The 25,069-nt window shown below is 37.2% G+C and overlaps 2 protein-coding genes across 6 annotated transcripts in view; one reads left to right on the top strand and one right to left on the bottom strand.

Annotated features, from left to right (window-relative positions):
* tgs1 (trimethylguanosine synthase 1) overlaps window positions 1-22,259 on the bottom strand; it is a 38,059-nt gene extending 15,800 nt beyond the window's left edge. Inside the window, exons 1-10 of one of the 4 annotated variants that reach the window (XM_073911543.1) lie at window positions 22,199-22,229; window positions 21,914-22,101; window positions 20,211-20,275; window positions 19,528-19,700; window positions 16,487-17,084; window positions 13,136-13,283; window positions 11,705-11,791; window positions 11,454-11,631; window positions 6,193-6,523; window positions 5,898-6,059 (exon numbers count right to left, since the gene is read on the bottom strand). In XM_073911543.1, coding sequence (XP_073767644.1) covers window positions 5,898-6,059; window positions 6,193-6,523; window positions 11,454-11,631; window positions 11,705-11,791; window positions 13,136-13,283; window positions 16,487-17,084; window positions 19,528-19,700; window positions 20,211-20,275; window positions 21,914-22,026 — 1,855 coding nt within the window. In that variant the 5' untranslated portion in view covers window positions 22,027-22,101; window positions 22,199-22,229. Of the gene's footprint in view, window positions 1-5,897; window positions 6,060-6,192; window positions 6,524-11,453; window positions 11,632-11,704; window positions 11,792-13,135; window positions 13,284-16,486; window positions 17,085-19,527; window positions 19,704-20,210; window positions 20,276-21,913 lie in introns of all 4 variants that reach the window. The other 3 variants (XM_073911537.1, NM_001423263.1, XM_073911539.1) reach the window with 3 other exon arrangements.
* Window positions 22,260-22,377: 118 nt separating this feature from the next.
* The window catches only part of tmem68 (transmembrane protein 68), a 13,874-nt gene continuing 11,182 nt past the window's right edge, over window positions 22,378-25,069 (top strand). Inside the window, exons 1-2 of one of the 2 annotated variants that reach the window (XM_073913516.1) lie at window positions 22,378-22,459; window positions 22,813-22,867. The gene's annotated coding sequence lies outside the window, so the exon portion shown is untranslated. 2 annotated transcript variants of the gene reach the window in all.

The following is a 25,069-nucleotide window of genomic DNA, read 5'->3' on the forward strand; positions in this document are numbered from 1 at the left end:
CAGCACGACTTAGAGCTGCAACTATAGTGGCGTAAATGAAATATCTTTCCAAATGAAATAACATATTGCATATAACATATACATTTAGGTAAAGCAAAGAAATTAATTAAGATTTAATTTAAAGATTTAAGGGATTTAATCAATGTCAAATATGTCATCAATGTCAATAGCCGCTCTTCTAAGAACAGTTCGGTACGGTTAAGGTTGTTTCTCCACTATGCCTGGAAGGGCGCAGCCGTTTTCAGCACACTTAGACAACCCTGCTGAACTGTGCCAATAGATTCTGGGAGTCAGGGCTCAAAATTTTTTTTTTTTTTACTAAGTAGCACCGGTGCTCCCAACTTTAAATATTTCAAAGCAACAGAAACAATTTAGGAGCACCAGACAAAAATTTAGTAGCCCCCAACAAAAATGAATTAGCTTTAATTTAATCAATGAATGAAAGCCGGGTACCAAGTTTGTTTCAGTGCGCACACGAACAAACATGATATCGCTCAGGTCCTACTCTCAACATATAAATAAATCCATGCACATTTTAGAATAAAGGCCTGCACTTAACACAAATTGAATTGTTTTTTTTCGTCAGATGACGTTTATTACTTTTTAATACTTTTTAATGGCCTTAATTTTATTTACTACCTTTTACAACCCCGCAGACACCCTGATATATATAAATAGTTTAAATACATATGTTTGTATGTTTCTGTTCTTCTGTGGGGGCACCACAGTAAAACTTTGCTTAGGGCACCCTTTTGGCCAGCAACTGCCCTGTGTTTCTGGCTATTCCATTCATTTTTGGCTATTGCCAAAAATATACCACTGAAACCTGATATCTTATCTGTTGCCTAGGGTTACATGTACAGTATGTACAGCCTCTAAAGTGTTAACACATGCCAGTGGCCTTTAGCTGGGTCAAATAATGCTATAATACAAAACACTCACAGAGCAAAGTTCTTCATTTCGTTTAAAAATCTGCCTCTTAACGTAATGTTAACGTCAGAGAAGTGTTTGCTGTTTGGCTCTTCGCATCGGGTATGACAGTAGTAAAAGCGTGTTTGCGTCTCTGTAGCCCTGAGGTAATCCCCCTCTCTCTAGGGTGAAGGTGGGGGAGATTCACAATTCAGCTCACGCTCTTCATCTACTCCTCCAACCAATCAGGCAATGCTGAAGGAAAAGAGGCTCACCATGGCTGTGGGCTACTGCCTCTGTTGACATGAATAAGTGAATAGATACCAGGCTCTGATCTCACTTTCAAACAGAATTCCAGATGTAGTAAAAGAGATATGATTCGAAAGTGAGAAGGACGTATAAAATATATTACTCAAAGTAGGGTGGAAAATTCAAGGTAACACCCACCATCTGTGAGGACTTTCCTAAATCCTAAAAAAAGTTCATGTTGCCAGAAAGAAAAGCATTTGACATTTGGTCTTGATGTTTAAGAGATGTTTCTCAAGATAAACATCATTAAATACTAAAACCTAAACCAATACCAGAGTTACTGTGGCATATGTAATAATGAAAGTGACTAAAATTTAACTTTAACTTAAAAACTACAGAAAAATTATACGAAGATGCATAGTACAAAACACTACAAAAATTCCCACACCTATTAAAAATAGGTGTAAACTAACAGTAAAACTATCCCTCTTTATTAATAAGAATGCAGAGTGGCTGAAACATTGTTACTAAAGATTAGGTCTGTCACAATTATCAATATATCGACTTGTATAGCACAACACATGGACATGATCTCATTAATTTTTGATGTTGCAATTCACACTCACCGGCCACTTTTTTGGGTACACCTGTCCAACTGCTCAATAACGCAAATTTATTCTTCTTTTTTTTTTTTAAAGATTTATTTTTGGCCTTTTTGCCTTTTTTATTAGATAGGACAGTATTGAGACAGGAAGCGAAGTGGGAGAGAGAGAAAGTGCTTTTGCACCATATGTCGGCGCGTTAACCACTAGGCTATTGCGCCGACATTAACGCAAATTTTTGCCACGCCCACTTGTCGCTTCATGTGCGCTCTTCAGAAACCCATGGGTGACGTCACGGATACAACATCCATATCTTTTACAGTCTATGGTTTTTGGCCCTACATAAGAAAAAGTTTGGGGACTCATGCACTAAAGGCAAATCAGTATTGGTGACTATGTCTATCCCTTTTTCACCACAGTGTGCTTCTATATTGCTACTTCCAACGGCTTAACATGCCCATCCATGAACAAAAACATCTCAAACTGTTTTCATGAACATGACAATCAGTTCACCACACACTCAAATGGCCTCCAGAACATATAGGCCTTAACAGCTAATTAATTTTCTCCAACATTCACATTCCCCATACAGTAACTACACAATCTCCAGTCCCTTCTTTGCTATGCGATAAATGAAACAGGGTAAAAAGACCAAACAAGGTCTCCGCTGTAGATCTAACAGCCATAATGAGATAAATAAAACACAATGGGATAAACGAAAAGCGATTAACAAGGCGGCTTGTGCTTGGCCTAATAAACCGCATCCATTAAGAGAGTGACCCACTTTGCAGGCGGCAGTGGAGTAAAGAACACAGGTAAAGCACCAGAGCTAAAAGGTTATCCTCCTCTGAGGCTGAGCCCTCTATTTGTGCAAAGCGTAGCGCCTGAAAGAAAAGAGTGCCCTCCTGTGCGCTCTAAAAGCTGCCTGCTGTCTTGCTCTCGCTTGCTCCCTCTCATATGCAGTCTCCCTCCCTTTCTCGGTGGTCTGACGCAGAAGGATTGAGGGGCTCCGTGTCGAGCGTCAGCAGCGCACACACACACACACACACTGCAGACAGAGCCAGTTCAGTCAGTCTGCCCACACCTTCAGCTGCTACACACCAATCTCAATGCTGACATCATGCTCCATCCCTCTGCTCATGCTGTGCCTCTCTATTTAAAGTCACAGGTCGTACTGTTAATGATTCACTGGCGCATGTTATTCCAAAAAAGATCTTCAAAATCCTTAACCTATACACAATAACTAGGTCTTGCTCTAAACTGAGTTTCCTTGATGTTACTTACAGTGTTTCGTTTGAATCTTTGTATCTGTGCATATGTAAATTACAAGACAGAAATCTTGTGCTGCAGACTGCAGTAAATTTGTTTTAACCGTAGTTTTAGACTCTCAAATAGACCTGTTATAAATGGTGGTTATTTAATCTAACTGTGTTTTTTTCCAGATGAGCGCAGTTGCTGTAATTCATTTAATAGCCACAAGGAGGTGTCATAAAAATATATGCTATTTCACATACTGTACATCCTAAATAGTATTTCAAAACAGAATTAGTATGTCCCAAATCGTAGTATGTTGAAAAGAGTATGCCAAAGGTTCCTGGACGGTTTACTATTTCCGGTAAAAATTTTAAGTGTAGATCTGTCCATACTCCTAACCGTTGATATTGCTCACAGTACATTGCGCGTTGGATGTGAATTCGATTAGAACTACAAATGTGGGTGAAAAGTGTAAATAAACTACAAACATGGTGGAGACCAACCGTCAAGTAGAGAGGCTTCAGTAAAGATATCTGTATGATTGACTGTTAATATCTAGCCAACTGGAAAATATTTAAATCGCGTGTTCTGTGTTATATTTCATCTGAAACAGCAATACTGAACTTACACAAAGACATTTTTGGACATTAATGTCTGAATGCATAATTATTCCATGACCTGAGGAGATTTCTCTGCAAGAAAGACTCGTGAATGGCAGATTATCCTGCTGATGTTTCTCCAATAAGGCAGGAAATTAAATATGACAGAAATGTGAATGATTGATAGCGGTCATAACTAAGCAACACATAGATTTGTTAACGAGGTAGTAGTATATCCCAAAGCTTGCATACTCTTCTGTTACACATTCAAAAGTATACTTTTCCTTCACAAAAAAAATACATACTTTTAGGGCGTAGTATAAGTATGCGAATTGGGAAGCAGCAATAGGCACCCTTCCAAATGTGCGGGCATTTTAATTTCACTTTCAAATTCAGTCAGAGTAATGCTGTGTCCCAATTCACATACTCACCACCTCGTAAAAATTTGATGCTACGAAACACCAATATTTGGTGTGGCTAAATATCAACTTTAATATAAACTACCCTGGGAGTAAGTAAGTATATGTTTATATTTGGTCATATATTAGATTTCTACATGGGCCCTAAAATAGACAATTAATCGCATAAAAGCACAATTATTTTAAGTCAATTAATTATCTGTCAAATGTAATTTAATTTTCTTTGTAGCATTAAATGTTATGAATAACCAAGTACCACAGCTTCAGCTCAAAGTCTTCTTCAATTATATACTGACAAAAAAAAAAAAAAAAATGAGGTTGAGTTATAGAAATATAAAAAAAATTTACTTATGGATGAACTATAGAGGTGTGAACCTACACTGGTCTCACCGTTCGGTTCCGATTATCATGCCATCGATTCGATTCAATTCGATATCTCGGTGTATCATGGTGCATTGACAATGCTTTCCATACACAATTTTAGATTTTACTTCACAGGCACTGTTCACTGATGAGTGACACTGATAAACGATTTCGGCAGGTTTTGGATAGTTTTTGGGCTGGAATTAGTCAGCTACATCTGGCAACACTGCAGCTGCGATCACAGCTGATCCATGATAGACGTGGTGGAGAAAACTCATGCACTCGTGTCTATAAGCAGAAGTATTGCTGTAACAGCCGATCGCAGACAGAAAAATGGGCCACAGTGAGAGAGAGAAATTGAGTTGACATTTATTCTCTCAATCGCAGTAATATAAAGGCTTCTACTGTAAGTGTCAGTAAAAGACTGTCCAGCAAACACATATGCAGTAAAAATGTGCACAGCTTCTGCCTTTTTAAGTAGTTGGAGAGTTGTAAACATTTGCGCTCGCCTAACTCGCCATAGTAAGCTGCGGCGACATATCGCAAATGAGATAAACGACGTCAGTACACAATAACTGGTTACTATTATTACTGAACCGACACAGATTTGTCCGCGTCTGCATTGCGGTGCACCGAAGAAACAATACATTTTGACACCCCTAATGAACTATACCTTTAGGGCATATTTAGACCAAGAAAGTTAAATACAGTGTGAAGATAAATATTTGATGATGAAAAGCCTTTATTTGTCACATACACTTTTACATGTAGCGAAATTAGGCTGGAATTGGAATTTGGAATTGGATAAATATGTGCATTCACACCAGCACAAACTTGATGTGCCAGCTTTTCAAAGCAGGATTGATTCTGACCAACTATAAATTCTAAATTTTTATAAAAAGCTAAAAAAACAAAAACAATGTGACAATGGTCTGTAATATCTATTTAACCATAGATTCTCATGTACAGTAGATATTTTACAAATCAGTTTTCACGTAAACTATTTCATGCAATCAATGCAGTACTCAAATTATCGTCATCTTCATTCAAAATAGGTCTACTAAATCTGTATACTGTAAAATGTTGTGTTGCTAAAACACATGCAAGTAAACAATACTGTTAAATTATGGTTATAAAACTTCATCAAAAGTTTTTTTTTTATCTCTTTCATCTAGCTCTGTGAATAAAAATGAAATTATGAGTTCATTTTTTTTTCTATTTAACACTAAGTTTTTTTTTGAAGAACGGTAGTAATTGGCTTCCATAGTAGAAAAAACAGTCAAGGGCCACTAGACATCAACATTCTTTAAAATATCTTCTTTTGTTTTTAAAAGAAAAAAAAACTTTTGAGTTTGTGGAGTAAATGATGACTGAATTTTCATTTTCAGATGAACAATCCGTTTACCATCTCTTATGCTGCAGCAATAAATTACTTTAGATAAAAGACTAAACCAAGATTTGTCTAAAAGTCTAAAATAAAGGTTTGCTTCATGCTGACTCACCGTGGTCAAGTTTGATGCCTTCATCGAACCTGGAAAACAGACGGTATCGCTGAGCCCAGTATTTGGCCAGCTCAGGTTCTGCTGCAATCTCAGGTGGCATCTCCACATCCTTCCTCCTCTTCCTCTTCTTCCTCTTGTTCTTTTTAAAGGCCTGCACACTCTCTGTTGGGAAAGCAAACCGCACAATTGTCAAATTGCCAATGAGAATCAAACAAGAAGCCTGATTGTGTTCACCAATGGCTTGTATTTTACAGAAAACATCTCATTTGTAAGATGTAAAGCAGTAAACCCTCACCTTTCTTAGTGTCTTCATGAGCATCAGGGAGCAAGAAGTCAGGGACATCCAGCGGCTGCAGTTCTCCTCTGGGATCAGCTTCATCCTCATGTATTTCTTCTAGATCTGGTATGATATGCTGTTGTTCCTCACAAATTCTACTTGGTTGTGGAGTCGTTTCGCAGTCTTCTTCATCTGTATCATTACTGGCTTCTTCTTCATCTTCTTTTCGTGTAGGTAGACTGGCCAATTCCGCTTTGTCAAATGGCCCAATAAGAGCTTCAGGCATGGATGTTGTGGCCACGTCCTCAGAGTCTGCATCAGTCTGGACCTGCTGGAGGAAACTCTGGACCTGAGTCCAAGATGTGAGTCAATACAGAGGTTTTATATAAAAGAAAAAAACAAAAATTTTACTGCCTCAACTGTTGTAGTTGCTACAGTATTATGAAATGTCAAACTGCTTTTTGAACAATATTTAGTTTTTAAAAAAGGCATACAGATTAACAGCTAATTTTACAGGTACTAAAATATTTAATCAGGGTTTCTGCAGGTTTCATCAAGTCAAATTTAAGACCCTTTTAAGACCCTTTAAGACCATTAAGGATAAAATTTTAGACTTCTAAAGGGAAGATTTTTTTTTCTAATGGCCTTGTAATTTAATGAGATTTTTTCCCCCTGATTAGGGAATTTAATTTGGGGAATTTGCTGTAAAAAATGTCTAACAGCTGTTGTGAGTTGTATCTCTTTTTTGTTTTTGAGATGTATTGTTGGTCATTGGATGGATGTCGGACCAATTGAATAGCTTTACTTACATTACAGTGAAAGTTTAGCTTTTTAAGACCCTGCAGACACCCTGGTAATGTTTTTGAAATGCGTCTATAAAGCTAACTAAAACAAAATCCATCAATAACATTTTTAATTTTTGACACATGTAATTTATTTCTAGATAATAATGCTGAAAACTAAATAATGTTCTGCTCATTATTTCTTTTATTTTTATTTTTTTCTCAGTATGGGATAATTGGAAGGTGTAAAAGAACAGATTTTATTTGAAGGATATGTGTTTTTTTAATAATGTTAAATGTTTTATTACTGTTCATTTTAAGTATGTTTAAATAATTTTGACCTTTTGAACACTTTGAACTAGAAATGCTCTGATTGATCGGCCAGAGATCGGTATTGGCCAATAATCACATTTTATTACTCGTTCGGTACTCACCAATCTGGCCGATGTCATGAACCGATCACAAGTGTTTGTTTACAAGTTTGCCGAGAAAGACACAAGTGAGGAGGTAAATGAAGCATCAGTGATTGCTGGGCTCACAACACAGCAAGTAAAACAGATTAATTTGTAAGTTATAGGCCTACTTCCTTTTAGTAAAGAAGTAATGGATTTACTTGTGTATATGTTAACTATGCATCAAATATGTGCTTCAAACCCTTTCTTTACTGAGACTTGTCGAAATGTTCTTCCATCATTTGCAATGTTTCCAAACTACATTCATTCATTCATTCTCTTTTCGGCTTAGTCCCTTTATTAATCCGGGGTCGCCACAGCAGAATGAACCGCCAACTGATCCAGCACGTTTTTACGTAGCGGATGCCCTTTCGGCCGCAACCCATCTCTGGGAAACATCCACACACTTATTTACACACACACACACACACACACACACACACACACACACACACACACACACACACACACACACACACACACACACACACACACACACAACGGACAATTTAGCCTACCCAATTCACCTGTTCCCCAATGTCTTTGGACTGTGGGGGAAACTGGAGCACCCAAAGGAAAAGGAGGACATGCAAAGTCCACACAGAAACGCCAACTGACCCAGCTGAGGCTCAAACCAGCGACCCAGCGACCTTCTTGCAGTGAGGTGACAGCACTACCAGTTATTATCTGGTTTTATCTGGTTATATCTTGTAAAGCTGCTTCTGACCATGACATGTTCACACTAAATTGTAAAACAAGACCTGTTTAGGAGATTATATGCAAAATCCTTAATTTATTCTCTTAGGTAATGAGAGATCCACAATTAAGTTGCATACTTGTGAAAATGTGATGGATCCTTGGATTTAAAAAATATCAGCCTTAGCATATAATACTACCGCTAGCAGAAATGCAGGGCTCAACATGATAAAAGAAGCCTAAAGTCTTGTTTGGGCATCCAGCCTGAAAAGATACCGCTGATAATGTCTGGTTGCAGTAAAGTTTTCGTCCTTCACCAGATCAATTTGTGCTACAGAGAAATCAATTGAAGAGTACTGCGGTAAATTGGTCCAGTCTGTTCTTTGGCTAAAATCCAGCTTTACCTGAAACCCAATCAGACATTAAACTTAAAATCAGCTGTGATAAAGTCCATTTAAAAGATAACTGGGTGCATTAACAACAACTCATCTCTTGTTTCCTGAATATTAGGAATGGCCATGATGAAGAGTGAGGGTTTGAACTCTGTGCAAGTTTGACAGCTGTGTGTGTGTGTGTGTGTGTGTGTGTTGTGTGTGTCAGGGGTGAAACTGGAGGTTGGAGTATCTCTGTCTGTTTGACGGTGGCTGACGATGCTCTGATGGGACGCATGAAAAAAGACTGCATAAAGTGTCAGTCTCAACTGCTGGATCTGGGCCCATTTTACACACACATACACACACTCTGAACCATTTGCACTGTGCTCCAACGATCTGTGAAAAGGCGACCAGAATGATACATCTTACAGGTAAGCCTACAAAATCCATCTGTCAATAAAACCTCGGGGAACCTGGTAACGCAAACATGAGGATTTCATCGTTTGGCTAAAGCAGCAGAGTTGAGGGTGCCTAGTTTAAGCACAAGAGACTACAAATATCACACATTTTGTTATGCATTAACTTGATGATACATGACTGTAAAATGTTTTTGTTATATTAAGTTTTAACATATATTTTTTTTATCCATGAAAAAATTCTGAAAATATGTTTCACGTTTATCACAATGTTATTGAACAAACTTGTTTTCAACATTGATAATAATGTTAAAAAACTGCATATTATAACAATATGTAAATAACCATGTGAGACTGAAGCCTAAAGTAATGAGGCTGAAAATAACAGCAGACATATACACTAACCAGCCACCTTATTAGGTATACCTTACAAGTACTGGGTTGGACCTGCTTTTGCCTTTAGAACTACCTTAATCCGTTCTGGCATAGATTCAACAAGGTACTGGAAATATTCCTCAGAGATTGTGGTCTATATTGACATGATAGCATCACGCAGTTGATGCAGATTTTTCAGCTGCATATTCATGATACGAATCTCCTGTTCCACCACATCCCAAAGGTGCTCTATTGTCATGTTCAAAAAAACAGTCTGAGATGATTTGCTCTTTATTACACCACAACCACCAGCAGCCTGAACTGTTGATACAAGGCAGGAAAGATCCATGCTTTCATGTTCTTGACACCAAATTCTGACCTAACCATCTGAATGTTGCAGCGGAATTTGAGACTCATCAGACCAGGCAATGTTTTTCCAATTTTCTATTGTCCAATTTTGGTGAGCAAATTGTAGCCTCAGTTTCCTGTTCATAGCTGACAGGAGTGGCACCCAGTACTCGCTACAGCCCAAACAGCCAAAAACATCTTCAGGCAAATTTAAAGTGAACCCATTATGCCACTTTTTACAAGATGTAAAATAAGTCTCTTCCCAGAGATAGGTTGCAGCTGGAAGGGCATCCACTGCATAAAACATATGCTGGATAAGTTGGCGGTTCATTCCACTGTGGCGACCCCATATTAATAAAGGGACTAGGCCAAAAAGAAAATGAATGAATGAATGAATGAAGTCTCTGATGTCCCTAGAGTGTGTTTGTAAAATTTCAAGCACAAAATACCCAACAAATAATGTCTGTCTGTCTGTCTGTCTGTCTGTCTGTCTGTCTGTCTGTCTGTCTGTCTGTCTGTCTGTCTATCTATCTATCTATCTATCTATCTATCTATCTATCTATCTATCTATCTATCTATCTTTTTCATCTGCACTAAGGCCCACGGCAATTTCCTACAATGCTGTTTCCTTAACCCGCAAGTCTTTATTTTACAAATTATATAGATCCTAAAGAACTGTATGCTTCTCAATCTCTATGAGGAGTGTCATTCATGTATTTTAAGATGCACTTAGAGGACAATTGCCTGTGGTATCATATCATTTTGTTTTTGATTGTCAGGATGATGTAGGCCTATAGTTATAACAATATTTATACATGATCAAACTAGTGAGCAACTCAAGCAAAACTAATACTAATTGTTTTAAAGTTTTGTAGTTCGGGCCCAAATAAATATTTGTTGCAGTTTTTAATAGTTTAAGTTCATTTGATTGAATATATAAAAATCTGTGGATATTATCGATGCATTTATTGGGTAAAATTGCTACTTTTTTTACTGTCATTTGTTGTGTTTTTGGTCATTATCAATGTACTGTCACTTTAATTGGGCATGAGCAGCATGGCAAAAATGGATCCAGAGCCGAAACAATCGCAGCACTTTAGTTGCGCTCATGCATCAAGCTGACGTGCTGCTTCTGCATGCAGTATGAAAAGTCTAATCTGTTAACATGGACGCCAAAAAAAAAAACATGCGCTGCTCACGCTTGCGGTGTGAAACAGGCTTTAGCCGCTGACATTATTTTCAGCAGGTACTGTGTGAAAACTCGATTTGCTTCTCACTTAGGGCCGTCAATGAGAGGGATTGGTTGTCTCTAATGGACGGGGCTTTCCTCCTCTGATGGCATGTGCAAACGGAGAATGTCGATCAAAGTGTTTCTGCAGACTGTTTTTATGAAGTGTGATTATAAAAACAAAATGAATTAATTTTCACCATCAGAGGCTGGCTATATTCACAAACTGAACCACATAACTGTGTTTAAAAACCGTATAAAAGTGATTTCTGCATAATAAGTTCCTTTTCCACATTCACATTTGTGTTACTTCACTTTTGCATTTGTACTTTGTAATTATGCAGATAAAAGAGAACCAAATAGTCAAACACCGCTGATGGCATATGTGCAAGTGCCATATTTAAATATCTACATGTGGAAATTAAATATGAAAGCTTCAAATATACTTTAGTTGCTATTAAAGAAAAGTTGAACTTTTCTTTTATTTCTTATGCTTGACTTCTCCTAGTTGAGTTGTATCCTGTAGTTCAGTCTTAATATTCTTGGCTACATTTTTGACAAATTATTTCTCTAAAAATTAATTGTACGCGCAGCACTAACCAACTCACTTTTTGAAGAGCTTTGCTGATCTTTGGCTTTGTGGTTTGCGGCCCATCATCTGTAAAGAAGATGTGCTTGTTGATCTTGCAGGCTGCTTTTCTTCTTTGCTCAGGGGGCTTTCTGTCCTCTCGCCGTCTGCCTGTGTATGAACCCTGGCCTGCTTTCAGCTTCACCACACTCTCAAACCTGCCAGGACAAAAGAATGTTAGTAGAGGCTCTGACTGTTATCAAAAAGTCTAATGTATGTGTGGGGTCTTACTTTGGCTGTGAACCCCGTCTTAGGCCAAGAGCATCCCAAGCCTCCTCGACTGGTACCTCCGCAATCTCCTCGGCATCCAGCTCATGACTGTAAGTAGAGCAGCAGTTTCATAGCATTTTTTTTTTTTAAAAACCTCTTTACATATTCTCTTTAAAAATAAATCATTATCTATCAGGGCTGCATATTATTGGAAAAAACTGACATTGAAATATTTTGTTTTTCTGCAATATATATTGTAATGTAATGTGGATTTATATAGCACATTTATCGTGTATGGTCTTATCCCCAAAGCGCTTCACAATCATGAGAGGGGGGTCTCTCCACACCACCACCAGTGTGCAGCATACACTTAGATTATGTGACGGCAGCCACAGGACAACAGCACCAGTCCACTCACCACACACCAGCTATTGGTGTAGTAGAGAGACAGTGATGGAGCCAATTCAGTGGATAAAAATGATTGGGAGGCCATGATGGGTAAGGGCCGATGGAGGCAATTGGAATTGCCAGAATACCGGGGTTACACCCCTAATCTTTACGAGAAGTGCCATGGGATTTTTAATGATCACAGAGAGGCAGGATCTCGGTTTAACATCTCATTCGAAAGACTCGAAAGTGCTCACCGGCAGTATAGTTCACTATACTGGAGCATTAGGACTCACACAGACCACAAGCTAAGCACCCTCTGCTGGCCACACTCAAACCACTTCCAACATTAACCTAGTTTTCCCATGTGGTCTCCCATCCAGTTACTGACCAGGCTCAGGCTCGTTAGCTCATCCATCCATCCATCCATACACCCACCTAACCACCCGTCTGTCTGTCTGTCCACACAGACACAGCTATGGAAACACATTAAGTAAAATCCACTTGAAAAATTTCAAAATCTCAGCATTTAAATATTTTTATTATTAGAAAGAATTAAATAACAAAAGTATGTGGAAATAACAGAAAAGGTTCCATGTTTTCTGGTATGTTCATATATTAATATTTGGTGAAATAACACTGATTTTCAACCACAACAAAGCAATGGTTATGACCAATTGTCTTTTTTTATTACGAAAAGCTCAAAATGTGAAAAAAATGATACCTTTGTGAACTAAATATCAGTAACAAAACAGATTTGACATTTGTACTAAACCCCTACCTAATAAATCCTTCAATAAAAAGTTGAATGAGAATTAATAAGTGATCCTTTAATTTTGGTTCATTTTATAAGCTATCAACATATGGCTAGAGCTGTATCAGCATTATTCAGCATAAACACAAAACATCTGCAGACACAGAAGGAAAGAGGTGGGTAAATAGTTACAAAAATGTATCTTTGATTAAACCATAAAGGTTCTGTATCTGATAATATCTGTTTTAGACTTCATAACTATGCAAAGTCTGATACAATGCAGTGCAGTGAATCACAGATCATCAGCTTACGCTCTCTTCACTTTAGCTCGTCGGTTCCCTGGAGGTTCATCATCATCATCATCATCGCTCTGATCCTCATCATTAGATCTGCTCTTTGTAGGTCGTCCACTTCCATTATTCATCGGCGCAGAGCCAGAGGTCTGTTTCATGTTGCCATCTGAAATCACACATTTTCAGTTTATTAACAACTGCCACATTATCGTAAAAATAAAATGATGTATCAGGGTTTCATACAGCCTGATGTATACAAGTCTTTCCAGCGGTACAAACAAGGCTGTTGTTCAGATGCCATCAGTCATGGCCCGACAATCAGGATGACAAGAGCCATTTTTAGAGGGACTGTAAGTGGATTGTGATCAATTCATGCACCCAGGAGCCTGTGCTCTCTTTCACATGTACTGGCATTAAAAATGCATAGGCCAAAGTCACATGCTCCTTCCATTCAACAGCTGACATCTTTTGATATGATGCATTAAACATTCAGGCAGAGACGAGCTTAGGCTGCAAAAAACCTTTAGGGAAAGCGATCTGCTTTTACATGTTGTCAAATAGCGAATAGAGTTCTGGTTTGATGTCGCCATGATGCTGAAAGTGAGATGATGACATCATGATCACAGGTGCCACCATCAAAGCATATCGATGACAACTGAATTTGACTCCTGTGAACATGCATTGTTATTTTGAAATTTGAGTTTTCTTTGGCAAGATTTATTACCATTTAAATGTAAAAACATCTAAAATGCATTCAATTATTTCATTAAAATACAAAACAGTTAAAGTACATTACAGTTATTTAATTTGTATTTTATTTTGTGTGTATTTTCTATGAGCACAGCAAATTAGTCTTACATTTGCAATCTTATTATTTTTACTTTGCATGGCTATTAAGAAGGGTTCTACAGCTAGGATGCTTTCAGTATATGCTATTTTTACATCAAGGTTTAAGTTGCTGTACCGATTTAAGAGCAGAAGGCACATGACAAAGATAACTAAAGGGACATTTGTTGCAAAAGTTCTTTTTAGTTCTAGCTTTTTTTTTATTGATTGACCCTAATGTTATTCCAAACCTGTACGACTTTCTTTGTCTAATATTATGATATACGTGTTGTGAGATTTGGATGTTGTCCATTTAATAGAAGTCAATGACCATCAAATGTAAGGGTGTAGATTTTCTCACAGTATCAAAGATTATAATTGTTTATACCTCAAAAAAAAAAAAAAAAATCCAGTGATCACACTACTGTTCAATTCAGGTATATAACAGTATATACACAGAAATCAGAGAGTGAAATGCAATACCTTTTAAGACTTTTTTTAAGACTCTTTCCATACATTTTACACTTTCGGTTTCAAACGGAAACACTGGCAATATTTTAACTTACAGTATATTTACTAAATATTAATGTAAGAAACAAATCCAAAACTAAAGCATTACTCATATACTGAATTAAAATCGATTAAATCTAGCTAATTCAGCATAGTGGCACCTATAGAAATACAGAAATAATGATGTTGCCTTGGTTACTGCAATAAACAAAGCAGCATGATGTCAAATTTAGTAGGATTTGATTGATTTTATAAACTACTAATACCATTATGATATTTACAGATTTAATTCAGGCTAATTTTAGTAAACAATATACATTGCATAATCAAAAATGATATAAAATGTAATACCTTGCAAAATAGCATTTAAAATTTTTTTTATATTTTTTAAGACCATTAAATTTCTCTAAATTGATTTATCAACTTTTAATACTTTTTAAGACCCCGCAGACACCCTGTATAATGATAATATACAACAAGTGAAAATTACTTAATTTAACCCTTACAGTTACATTATCTTATAGCAAAAACTCTATAAAATAAAATAAAATAAAATAAAATAAAGGGCAGCATGGTGGTGCAGTGGGTAGCTCTCTTGCCTCACAACAAGAATGTTGCTAGTTTGAGCCTCGACTGGGTCAGTTGGCATTTCTGTGTGGAGTTTTCATGTTCTCCATGTGTTTGAATTATTTCCAAACAACATAGCTCAAAAAAAAAATTTAAAATTAAAATGAATAAATAACAAATAAATAAAATCGCCCCATATATCATTATCCTGACACAAACTCAACGTTCATCATGTAGTTTTGCAGCTTTTAGATTAAAAACAACAGCTGCCGTTCATGTTCATACACTCTAAAAATAATTCTGTAGGCCTTTACAAATAATGTCTTACATTTTACACTGAATTCTGTACAAAATATATAGATTTTTTTCTTATGTTAAAACAAAGACTTATATAAAGGTAATAAATCTCAATGCATAACGTTTTTATAAAGTATTTGATTGTTTTAGTACTAAATGTTCTTTCCAGTCTTTTCCAATCTTTCCAAAAAGGCACTATAATTTGCGATATTAGATTGAAAGATCAGAGAAAACCTGTGCAGTATGATTAGAACAAAAGACTCTAACCATAAGCATTTATATGTGAAATTTTTGAACTGGTAAGTGTCTCTCTTGTTTACCTGTGATCCGATTGAGCAAATGTGGCTTATCATTGTGTAAACAGGGCAGCACCAGTCATGTTAAATTCAACATCTCCCTGTCTCATCTGCGTAGTCATCCTTGCTGTTCTCATAGTAATCTTCACAAGCTAGCCTTATCGAAAAAGCAGCGGACTGCGGCCACAGGCTCGCAATGACGAACTGACAATAGATTGACTATCAAAAAGTTGCTAAAATTGCGCAATGACATGAAATAATATAGATCATGCCCTCTAACACATGAAAACGAAAGTAACGACTGTGGTTTAAAAATGTAAGGAGTAGAAAGTACAGATATTTGTGTAAAAATGCAAGGAGTAATGGTAAAAAGTTAGCAAAAAAATAACTAGTGAAGTAAAGTACAGTAACGTTTTCCACTGCGTACAGTTGTATTTGTACTTCATTACTGCCCATCTCTGATGGCTACCAGTTTCTAGCATTCTACAGAATATCTTCTTCTGTGTTCAACAAAACAAAGTAACTCAACAGGTTTGAAAAAGCAAGTAAATCATAATTTTAAATATGCGTAAACTTTCCCTTTAAGTTTAAGCAATTACCAAACTTTTTATTCGAATGAATTAAAAAAAAACAATGTCTGAGCATTGTTTACGTTCTGAATGTCCAAAAATGGAGCACAGACAACAGGCCACTGCTACAGTTGACAGAATATAATTTAACTTATACTACATCTGCACCAGATTCAATACGCTGAAAGTAGGTCACGGTGCAGGAAGGTGTTGACATATTTGGGTTCAGCATCACTGTGGGAACGGCACACTCCCCCATAGCCAACACACAAAGAGACCTCGAATGTTAAAACACATGCACTAACCAGAAGCATCAGTGCAGGCTGCACGTGACGAGGGCCTTTTGCGGTTTCCACCATCGCAGGGCTCATCGGCGCAGCTACAGACCAAAGGCTGCCGGCCATCATCCATGTCAACTTCCTCGGTCAATAAGCTCAAGCTGCTTATGAGATGTGTAACACTGCTTGCATCCGCCTTCGATCTGTCTTTTGTCTCACTCTCGAGTGCCTCCGTTTCTCCCTGGCAGTTTTGATTTTCCTCAGAAGCAGCAGTTGTGCTGTAGGACTCGTCTAATGTCCAGCCCTGTGCGGCCCAGTACTGAAACTGTTCCCAGTAGTACTTGTATATCTGTTGGAAGTGGTCGTCCCAGTCTGTCTGTGAGTGGGAAAAGTCTTGTACTGTACTGCTGGAGTTTTCAGGATGTTTCTCCAACCAGCTTTGCCACAGCAGACCCTCTCCATGCTGTTGCCAGTACCTCAACCAGGCCTCGTCTGATGTGGGACAAATCTGTTCACAGGGAGGCTCTGCGATGTCCTCAGAGTTTTCATTTGCGTCTGTATAATCAGAAGAGGTTTCCAAACACTTGACGGTTCTTTTGTTCTTCGGTCTTGCTAAAACTTGGCCCTTAAAGATGAGAAACAATCATTAGTTTTGGGCCACAGCCAACTCATTTCCTGAAGCAAATGGGGTAAGACTTCACAGTAGCCTCTTTTAATGACAATTTACAAAGAAAACGCAGCTTGACTGCACAGGATAATCCAGGGACTCAAAGCAGCCCTGTTTCACATCTGGGCATTAACGTGCTATTATTTGCATGCATATATTAAAAGCCAAGTTTTAAAGCTTACCAGAGAGACACTCTGATCAGATTGGTGAACCACCCTTGACGTAGATGTAAATGCCAGTGAACTTTGCAAATGCAATTCAGTTTAAGAATATGTTGAAATTATTTCAATACAAAATGTATGTTGATGTGTTGATGCTAGATGTAAAAAAAGGTCCATAAAACGGAAAGGTTACAAATAGTCATTAATAATCAATGTGGCAATGCACACAGTTAAGAATCAAGGGTTTTATAATTTACTTTTGTAAGCTCATCATGCATTTGGTCAAAAATACACAGTATAACTGTAATTCTGTGAAATATATTATTACAAATGAAAATAACCACTTCAATTTCAATGTATTTTTTATAAAAATAAATATGATTTACTCTTGACTTCAGCATTATTTTTTTCATAATTATCATCATTCAGAAATCATTCTAACATGCTTATATGCTGCTCAATTATTATGGTTGCTCAAATATTAACAATGGTTAATATCATATCACCTATGCTTAATACAGTTTGTCTGTGTCATGTGATAAACAGAAAGCTATACATCTGCCAGATCTAGGCCTGTCATGATATCTATTTTTGTGGTACAATATATATCAGCAAAATTTAATGTGATAAACGATATTACTGTCATTTTAAGACACATTGACACTATAACAGCATCATAATGCAAAAACATTCCTCCAAATAACACACTGTAATAATTTATTCTTAAGAATAGTGACTTTTACAATTTAATAACTAGGCATTGGAATCAGAATGTGAAAACTAAATTCCTGAACAAAGCCATATCACCCTGCAGACCAAGACCAGTTACTCACTGAAGCTAAGCAGGGCTGAGCCTGGTCAGTACCTGGATGGGAGACCACATGGTAAAACTAGGTTGCTGTTGGAAGTGCTGTTAGTGAGGCCAGCAGGGCACGCTCAACCTGCGGTCTGTGTGAGTCTTTATGCCCCAGTAAAGTGAAGGGGACAGTCTTTTGGATGAGACGTTAAACCGAGGTCTGTGGTTGTGAAAAATCCCATTGCACTTCTCGTAAAGAGTAGGGGTGTAACCTCTCAGGTGTAAGTCCTGGCCAAATTCACTCCTTTAGCCCTTACGATCTTGGCCTCCAAATCATCCCCATCCACCAAATTGGCTCTATCACTGTCTCTCCACTCCACCAATGGTGGGTGCATTGGTGCTGTTGTCCTGTACAGTACCTGCCGTTGCATCATCCAAGTGGATGCTGCACACTGGTGGTGGAGTGGAGAGACCCCCCTTATGATTGTTAAGCACTTTTTGTTTGTATCACCAAACATGATAAATGCGCTATCTAAATCCATCTTACTTACCTACTTACTTACTAACAAACAAATAATAATAATAAATTTTAACAAAAAGGTAAAAAGAACTAGAAAAAAAGCAACAGATCTCTTGTCAGCCATTAGGCACCCACATAAAAATATACTATAGCAATAAGTCGATATATTGATCATTGTGACAGGCCTAGCCAAATGTAATTTTAGGTTTGTGTGATCAAGCACATTCTCTATGCAGCTGATTTACGTACTTGCTCATTGTGGACACTCATCACTACTGTCCCATTAGCCTCAGCTGTTAAACCTGTGGACCGCTGGCTAATCATCTGATGCATATTAACGTAGCACAGAATTTTAGTTATCATCTGATTGGAAGTTCTATGTGATTTTGTGTCAGGTTTTAAAGTCATCATCTGATTGGATGAATTCTGTGTGATTTTGATCACATTTTAAAGTTTTCATCAGATTGGGTGAAATTTTTTGTGAATTTGTGTCACATTTGGTTGGAGGAATTTTATGTGATTTTGTGTCTTGACCAACTCTCTCCTATTGATCAACTAAGTGCTGAGTTGTCAAAAGTATGTGTCATTTTTGGCACAGATTCTTCAACATAAAAGAGTTTTGCAAGGTCTGTCACTGTAGGGATGATGTTACATTGTTATGACTTAAACAAACTGTGATTGGTTACTTTACATGTCAGTCAAAGAGCTTCAAGTCATTGAAAGCTGGAAAAGAATCTAGACTTTCTGCCGTGTTTCTGAAGGTTTGGCTTTGCAAGATAAACTACCCAGTAGTGCATTATTTCACAAACATGAAAAGAACACAAAGCAGGAAACAGGACAGTGGTCTTGGAATAAAGCCTAAAAGTTTTTTTTAAATGAACATTGTAACAAGCAACATTCTCATAAAAGCATAAAAAGACATACAGCTCTCCTCTGTTTTGATGAGCTGGCAAACTGCACAGGAAGCCCCAAACTGGCCATGAGCAAGGTCTCTTCATCAACAGCAGCATCTTCTTCTTCCTCCTCCTCTTCCTCATCTTCATCCACAGAACAGTTAAGATCTTCTAAAAGCTGTTCCCCATCATTAGTTTCAACATCTCCTGAAAAAATACAAAGTATAAAGTCTTAATGTTTGAGAATTATGGGCTAAATCCAAACCATAAGATGCTGCATGTATTTAAACACTGCAAAATGACTAAACAAATGGTACTTTATATCTCAGAGGAGCTTCAAAACTCTCAAGATATGTTCAGTTCTTTGTGACACTCTGAATAAGAATTAATAATGCATTAGTACTATATTTACCCAGTAAACATTCGGTGTGGTTTGACTATAACATAGTAATAATTTACATGATTTTCTAGGTCATGCTTTTAAATACCATTTTCTCGTATATTTCAGTTTTTTAAGGAAACAAAAAGCCTGCCTCTACAAAAGATGTAAACCGTATTGAACAGAAATACAATTTAAAAAAAAAACTTTTTAATGCTTGTTTTTTAAGGCTCCAATGAACATTTGTTGAGTACCATTGAGCTGTGCCGATTGTTAAAATTAAATAGCTCAATCATTTTGACCAGATAAAATAAGATATTAACAGGAAACTATACCTTGCACTTGACTGTCAGCTTGACTTGATATGGCTTTAAAATCTGACCGATACAATTCTCGATCACTGTGGATAAACACAAGACAAACAGTATTTTCAGAATAGTAAACAAAAAGGCAAAAACCCATGTCAGCCTAGTGTTCAGTGTCACAGTCTATGCTCACTTCAACAAACATAATAGTGAAAATTTGAAGTGGATCATCACCTTTCATCAAAGTTGTCCTAAAACTATAGAACAGCCATTCTTGTCCTACTGTAAGGTAAATTTTAAATCACTTTGAATATTGACTACTGTATATTAAACCATTACGCAGTTACCCAGAGGTAATCAATGTTCGTTTTAGATCAATTTACCTTTGTATATAGTAATATATGCTTAATATATACGCATATGTATGTGTGTGTGAATGAGAGAGCGTGATGCTGTGTGTCGCTTGTTTGTTGTTGTCTATGTGTGTGTGTATGTGTGTAAATGAGAGAGAGAGCGTGATGCTGTGCGTCGCTAGCTTGGTGCTGTCTATGTGTGTTTGTATGTGTCTGAAAGAGAGAGAGTGTGATGCTGTGTGTAAACGTGTGTGTTTATACAGACAGCTTGTTATAGGCTTACTAGACTCTGTATCATGTAGCTGGGTGGTTTTTGGTTGAAACCCCTCGCCCCCCGGTTAGCGGGAACGACCGCGGAAGGTAGAAAACAGGGGGTGCGTTGGACAGCAGGACAACAAATGCTGAATATAGGCGGGAGCAGTCGGGTTCGGACTAAAACTTGGCAGGAGCGGGATTAAAAATTTAGTCCCACGCAGGCCTCTACAGTACAGTAACTAAAGGCGGATTCAACATGCTTTGACTGAACTCTTGGAATTTCTAGTTTATATGATCGTAAAGATCTGAGTTATCTGTTGGGTTTGTATTCAGTGATCATGTCTGTAATATATTGAGGTCCTAGGCCGTTTAGTGATTTATAGACTATAGTTTATAGTATAGTAATAATACTTTAAAATCTATTCTGAATGTAACTGGGAGACTTTACTAACTAGCTATTTTAATTTACATGCTTTTTTAGATAGTTTAGCTATACTTTGCCTTATATTTATATATATATATATATTTTTTGTATATTATGTACTATTATGCTTATTTTCTTGTACTGTGTATTTCTGCATCTTTGGCTCACTTTTGTGTTTTTAAAGTGCTTTATAAGTAAAGTTTGACTTGACTTGAGTTTGACAAATTTAAACTCCAAAATCTGACAATTAAGGGGTCAGAATGACCCAAGTCAATGTTGTATGAGCTTGATTACATCTTGTTCCAACCGAGATTATAAACCTCTTTTGATTTCAGGATGGTTTTCTTTTGATTTACAGGCTAAACATGTGTCCCACATTTCTTCTCACAGATTTAATATACAATTATTGACAGGTTTTATGTCATGGCACTTTTTTTGCCATGAAGAAAAATATCTTTATGACTAAATGATTAAGATTAGACTTGATAGTTTATTCAACTGACCATTGTTCAACCAATCTACCCTAACATTACTGTGCTTTTGGCTCATTTGGGGCCTTTTCTCATTCTCAGTCTATTTAAAACCAGGTAAGGTAGCCAGGTCATTGAATTTTTTCACAGTCATTTTTGACTTTCTGAGCAAAACTGCACGCCAATCAGATGATCATGTCACACACAGTCTTGTTTAACACGAATACATACTTAACGTAGGCTCTGGAGCACAAGCAGTGTATAGTCATCTCTGTCTCTTCGCCTTGATAGAAGATGATATCAGCAAGAGGAACAACATTCCGCTCGCCGTAATCAATCATCATGATCGACGCATGAGTGACACCTGTCAACAAAGCTTTCTACAAACCCCTCGTAATACTACTGTTTTGTAGCAAGGTCTGAAAACAACCAGGAAAGTCGATAATCAGATACAACGATTCATTAAAACAAAAATGGTTAAAAATACTACAGTATCGTTTATCAAACAACACGCACATCTAAATATTGCTGTGCGACTTTCCCCCTCGTGTTTTGTACATTTCCCGTCAAATTAAAAGACTCTCTGTAAACTCGCTATACTAAGATCGACAGATTTGCGCGTGTAAGACTTTTATTATGACGCTTGTTTCTTGTTCGGCCACGGACGTTGACCTGAAGCGTTTCCTGTTTGTGTCACATGTAAAGAGAGCCGGTTAAGTCAGGAAGGAATAATATTTATTGAGGACAACAGTATCTGTTTCATCGAGGTGTCATCATGTAAGTACATTTGAAGAAAATATTATTTAAAACGGCTCTTGTAATACATTTATTTAGATGTTTAGTTTTACGAACGATAAGATGTGTGGTTCAGATGAATTACTTTCGTGGTGACAGCTCTTAAAACCGCAAAAGCTGGAGCTGTTTAAGGTAACTCAACGTTATGTTTATCTATTATGGTTGTCCATAATTCAAGTGTAACGGAAGACCGAGAGATCTAACGCTATGCTTTTCCTTGCCTTTACTGACAGTGTTCAATAAAGTAATGTTGAAGGTTGAACAACATTCTTACCTGTCACTTAGGCTGAATGAACCGTTAAAACTTCTCTGATATCAATGTCATTTCGTTTTAGGACACCGCTGTGAGTTTGTTATGTTTGACCGAGCAACACATTTCCGCTGGAGAAGGTTTGTGTGTTTTAATGTGGCATATATACATATTTATTTCAGTTTATCTGGCTGTTGAATAATCTGTCAAATGGCCAAAGTAAGGTTTGTAAATTGTGTCAGCTGAAGTGTGTCTAAAAAGCTGAAGTCACAAAATGTCAATGGATTTATGATGATTGTTGTCAAACAGTCCCCCGTCTGCTATTGGTTAACAAAAAGATAGCCCCGCCCCAAAATCACGCCATTGGCCAAATGGTGTGGCTTGTAAAAGAGGATGTCAATTTAGTTGTCAAATATAAATTCATGTTTAGAAATATATAAATATACAAATATAAATTTATTACACTTTCATAGGTTACAGAAATACTGAATAATATCGTATATCCTATATAATAATATCCTAATATTCAAATATATATCCTAATATAAGGGCGACGCAGTGGACGCAGCAGTAGTGCTGTTGCCTCACTCCAAGAAGGTCGCTGGTTCGAGCCTCGCCTGGGTCAGTTGGTGTTTCTGTGTGGAGTTTACACGTTCTTCCTGCATTTGCGTGGGTTTCTTCCAGGTGCTCCGGTTTCCCCCACAGTCCAAAGACATGCGGTACAGGTGAATTGGGTAGGCTAAATTGTCCGTAGTGTATGAGTGTAAAACATGTGCTGGATAAGTTGGCGGTTCATTCTACTGTGGCGACCCCTGATTAATAAAGGGACTAAGCTGAAAAGAAAATGAATGAATGAATGATCCTAATATAATGAAATGTGCTAAGTGGCCCAGTGGGTAGCACTGTCAACTCACAGCAAGAAGGTCGCTGACTCGATCCTCGGCTGGGTCAGTTGGCATTTCTGTGTGGAGTTTGCATGTTTCCTCCGGGTGCTCCAGTTGCCCCCAAAGACATGGGCTATAGGTGAATTGGGTAAGCTAAATTGTCCATAGTGAATGAGAGTGTATGGGTGTTTTCTAGTAATGGGTTGCAGCTGGAAGGGCATCCGCTGTGTAAAAAATATGCTGGATAAGTTAGCGGTTCATTCCGCTGTGGTGACCCCTCATTAATAAAGGGACTAAGCCGAAAAGAAAATGAGCGAATTAAATGTGCCATATAAATAAACTTGCCTTGCCTTAAATTATCACTAAGCGAGCAGCCCTGTATTTATGTTTCTCACAGGTATTTAAAAAGCCGTTGTTAAAGCCTTTTAACACTACAAGTTTTGATTCGTTGCAAAGTAATTCTAAAGTGTAAAACTCTGTACTTGATAGCTTTACTGAAGGAATAAAAAACAATCCCACAAAGCACTGCAAATGACTCATTCACACACATGAACTACAATATCGAAACATAACACTCATAATTTAAATTTAACAGTATTATCAACATATTTATTGCAAATCTTGGCATTTGGCATTTCTGTGTGGAGTTTGCATGTTCTCCCCGTGTTCATATGGGTTTCATTCGGGTGCTCCGGTTTTCCCCACAAGTCTAAAGACATGCGATACAGGTGAATTGGCTAAGCTAAATTGTCCATAGTGTATGAGTGTGAATGGAAGTGTATGGGTGTTTCTCAGTGATGGGTTGCAGCTGGAAGGGCATCCACTGTGTAAAACATAAGCTGGATAAGTTGGCGGTTCATTCCGCTGTGGCGACCCCAGATAATAAAGGGACTAAGCCGAAAAGAAAATGAATGAATGAATGAGATTGTTTTATTATTCTTTGCTTTATTCTGCGGTGCTTCATGGGACTTGGTAAAACTAGATTGATTTTAACAACGTCACGGGTGATTTTTAATAGAGTTGTTTGAAAATAAGATGTTTTAATGTTTTAAACTACAGTCTATGATGCAAATTGGGTCCAATAATAAAAAAAAACGCATACAATTTATGAACAACATCATCATCCTCATCTTTTGAAGGTTTATCAGATATTTTTAAATATACTGTATAAATTTAAAGATCTCTTAAAAATTCGCAGTTCCTCTAGATTTATGTTTTACATTTATGTGTTTTAAGTTATATGTCATTTTAAATCTATTCTGTAGAGTTCAGAAGACACATTTGTTCTACTTTAAAATACATAAAATAAAGAAAAAGTTTATTTCACATTCATTAGAATGTTCATTAAAATTGTATATTCGTTGGTATACTAATGCTTTAACTTTAGACAAATTCAGAAGTCAATATTTAATCAAATAACCCTGATTTTTATTCACGCCAAATGAAAACTTTTTTAAT

Source organism: Danio rerio, chromosome 2 (genome assembly GCF_049306965.1).
Source record: "Danio rerio strain Tuebingen ecotype United States chromosome 2, GRCz12tu, whole genome shotgun sequence".
NCBI classification, from domain to species: domain Eukaryota; kingdom Metazoa; phylum Chordata; class Actinopteri; order Cypriniformes; family Danionidae; genus Danio; species Danio rerio.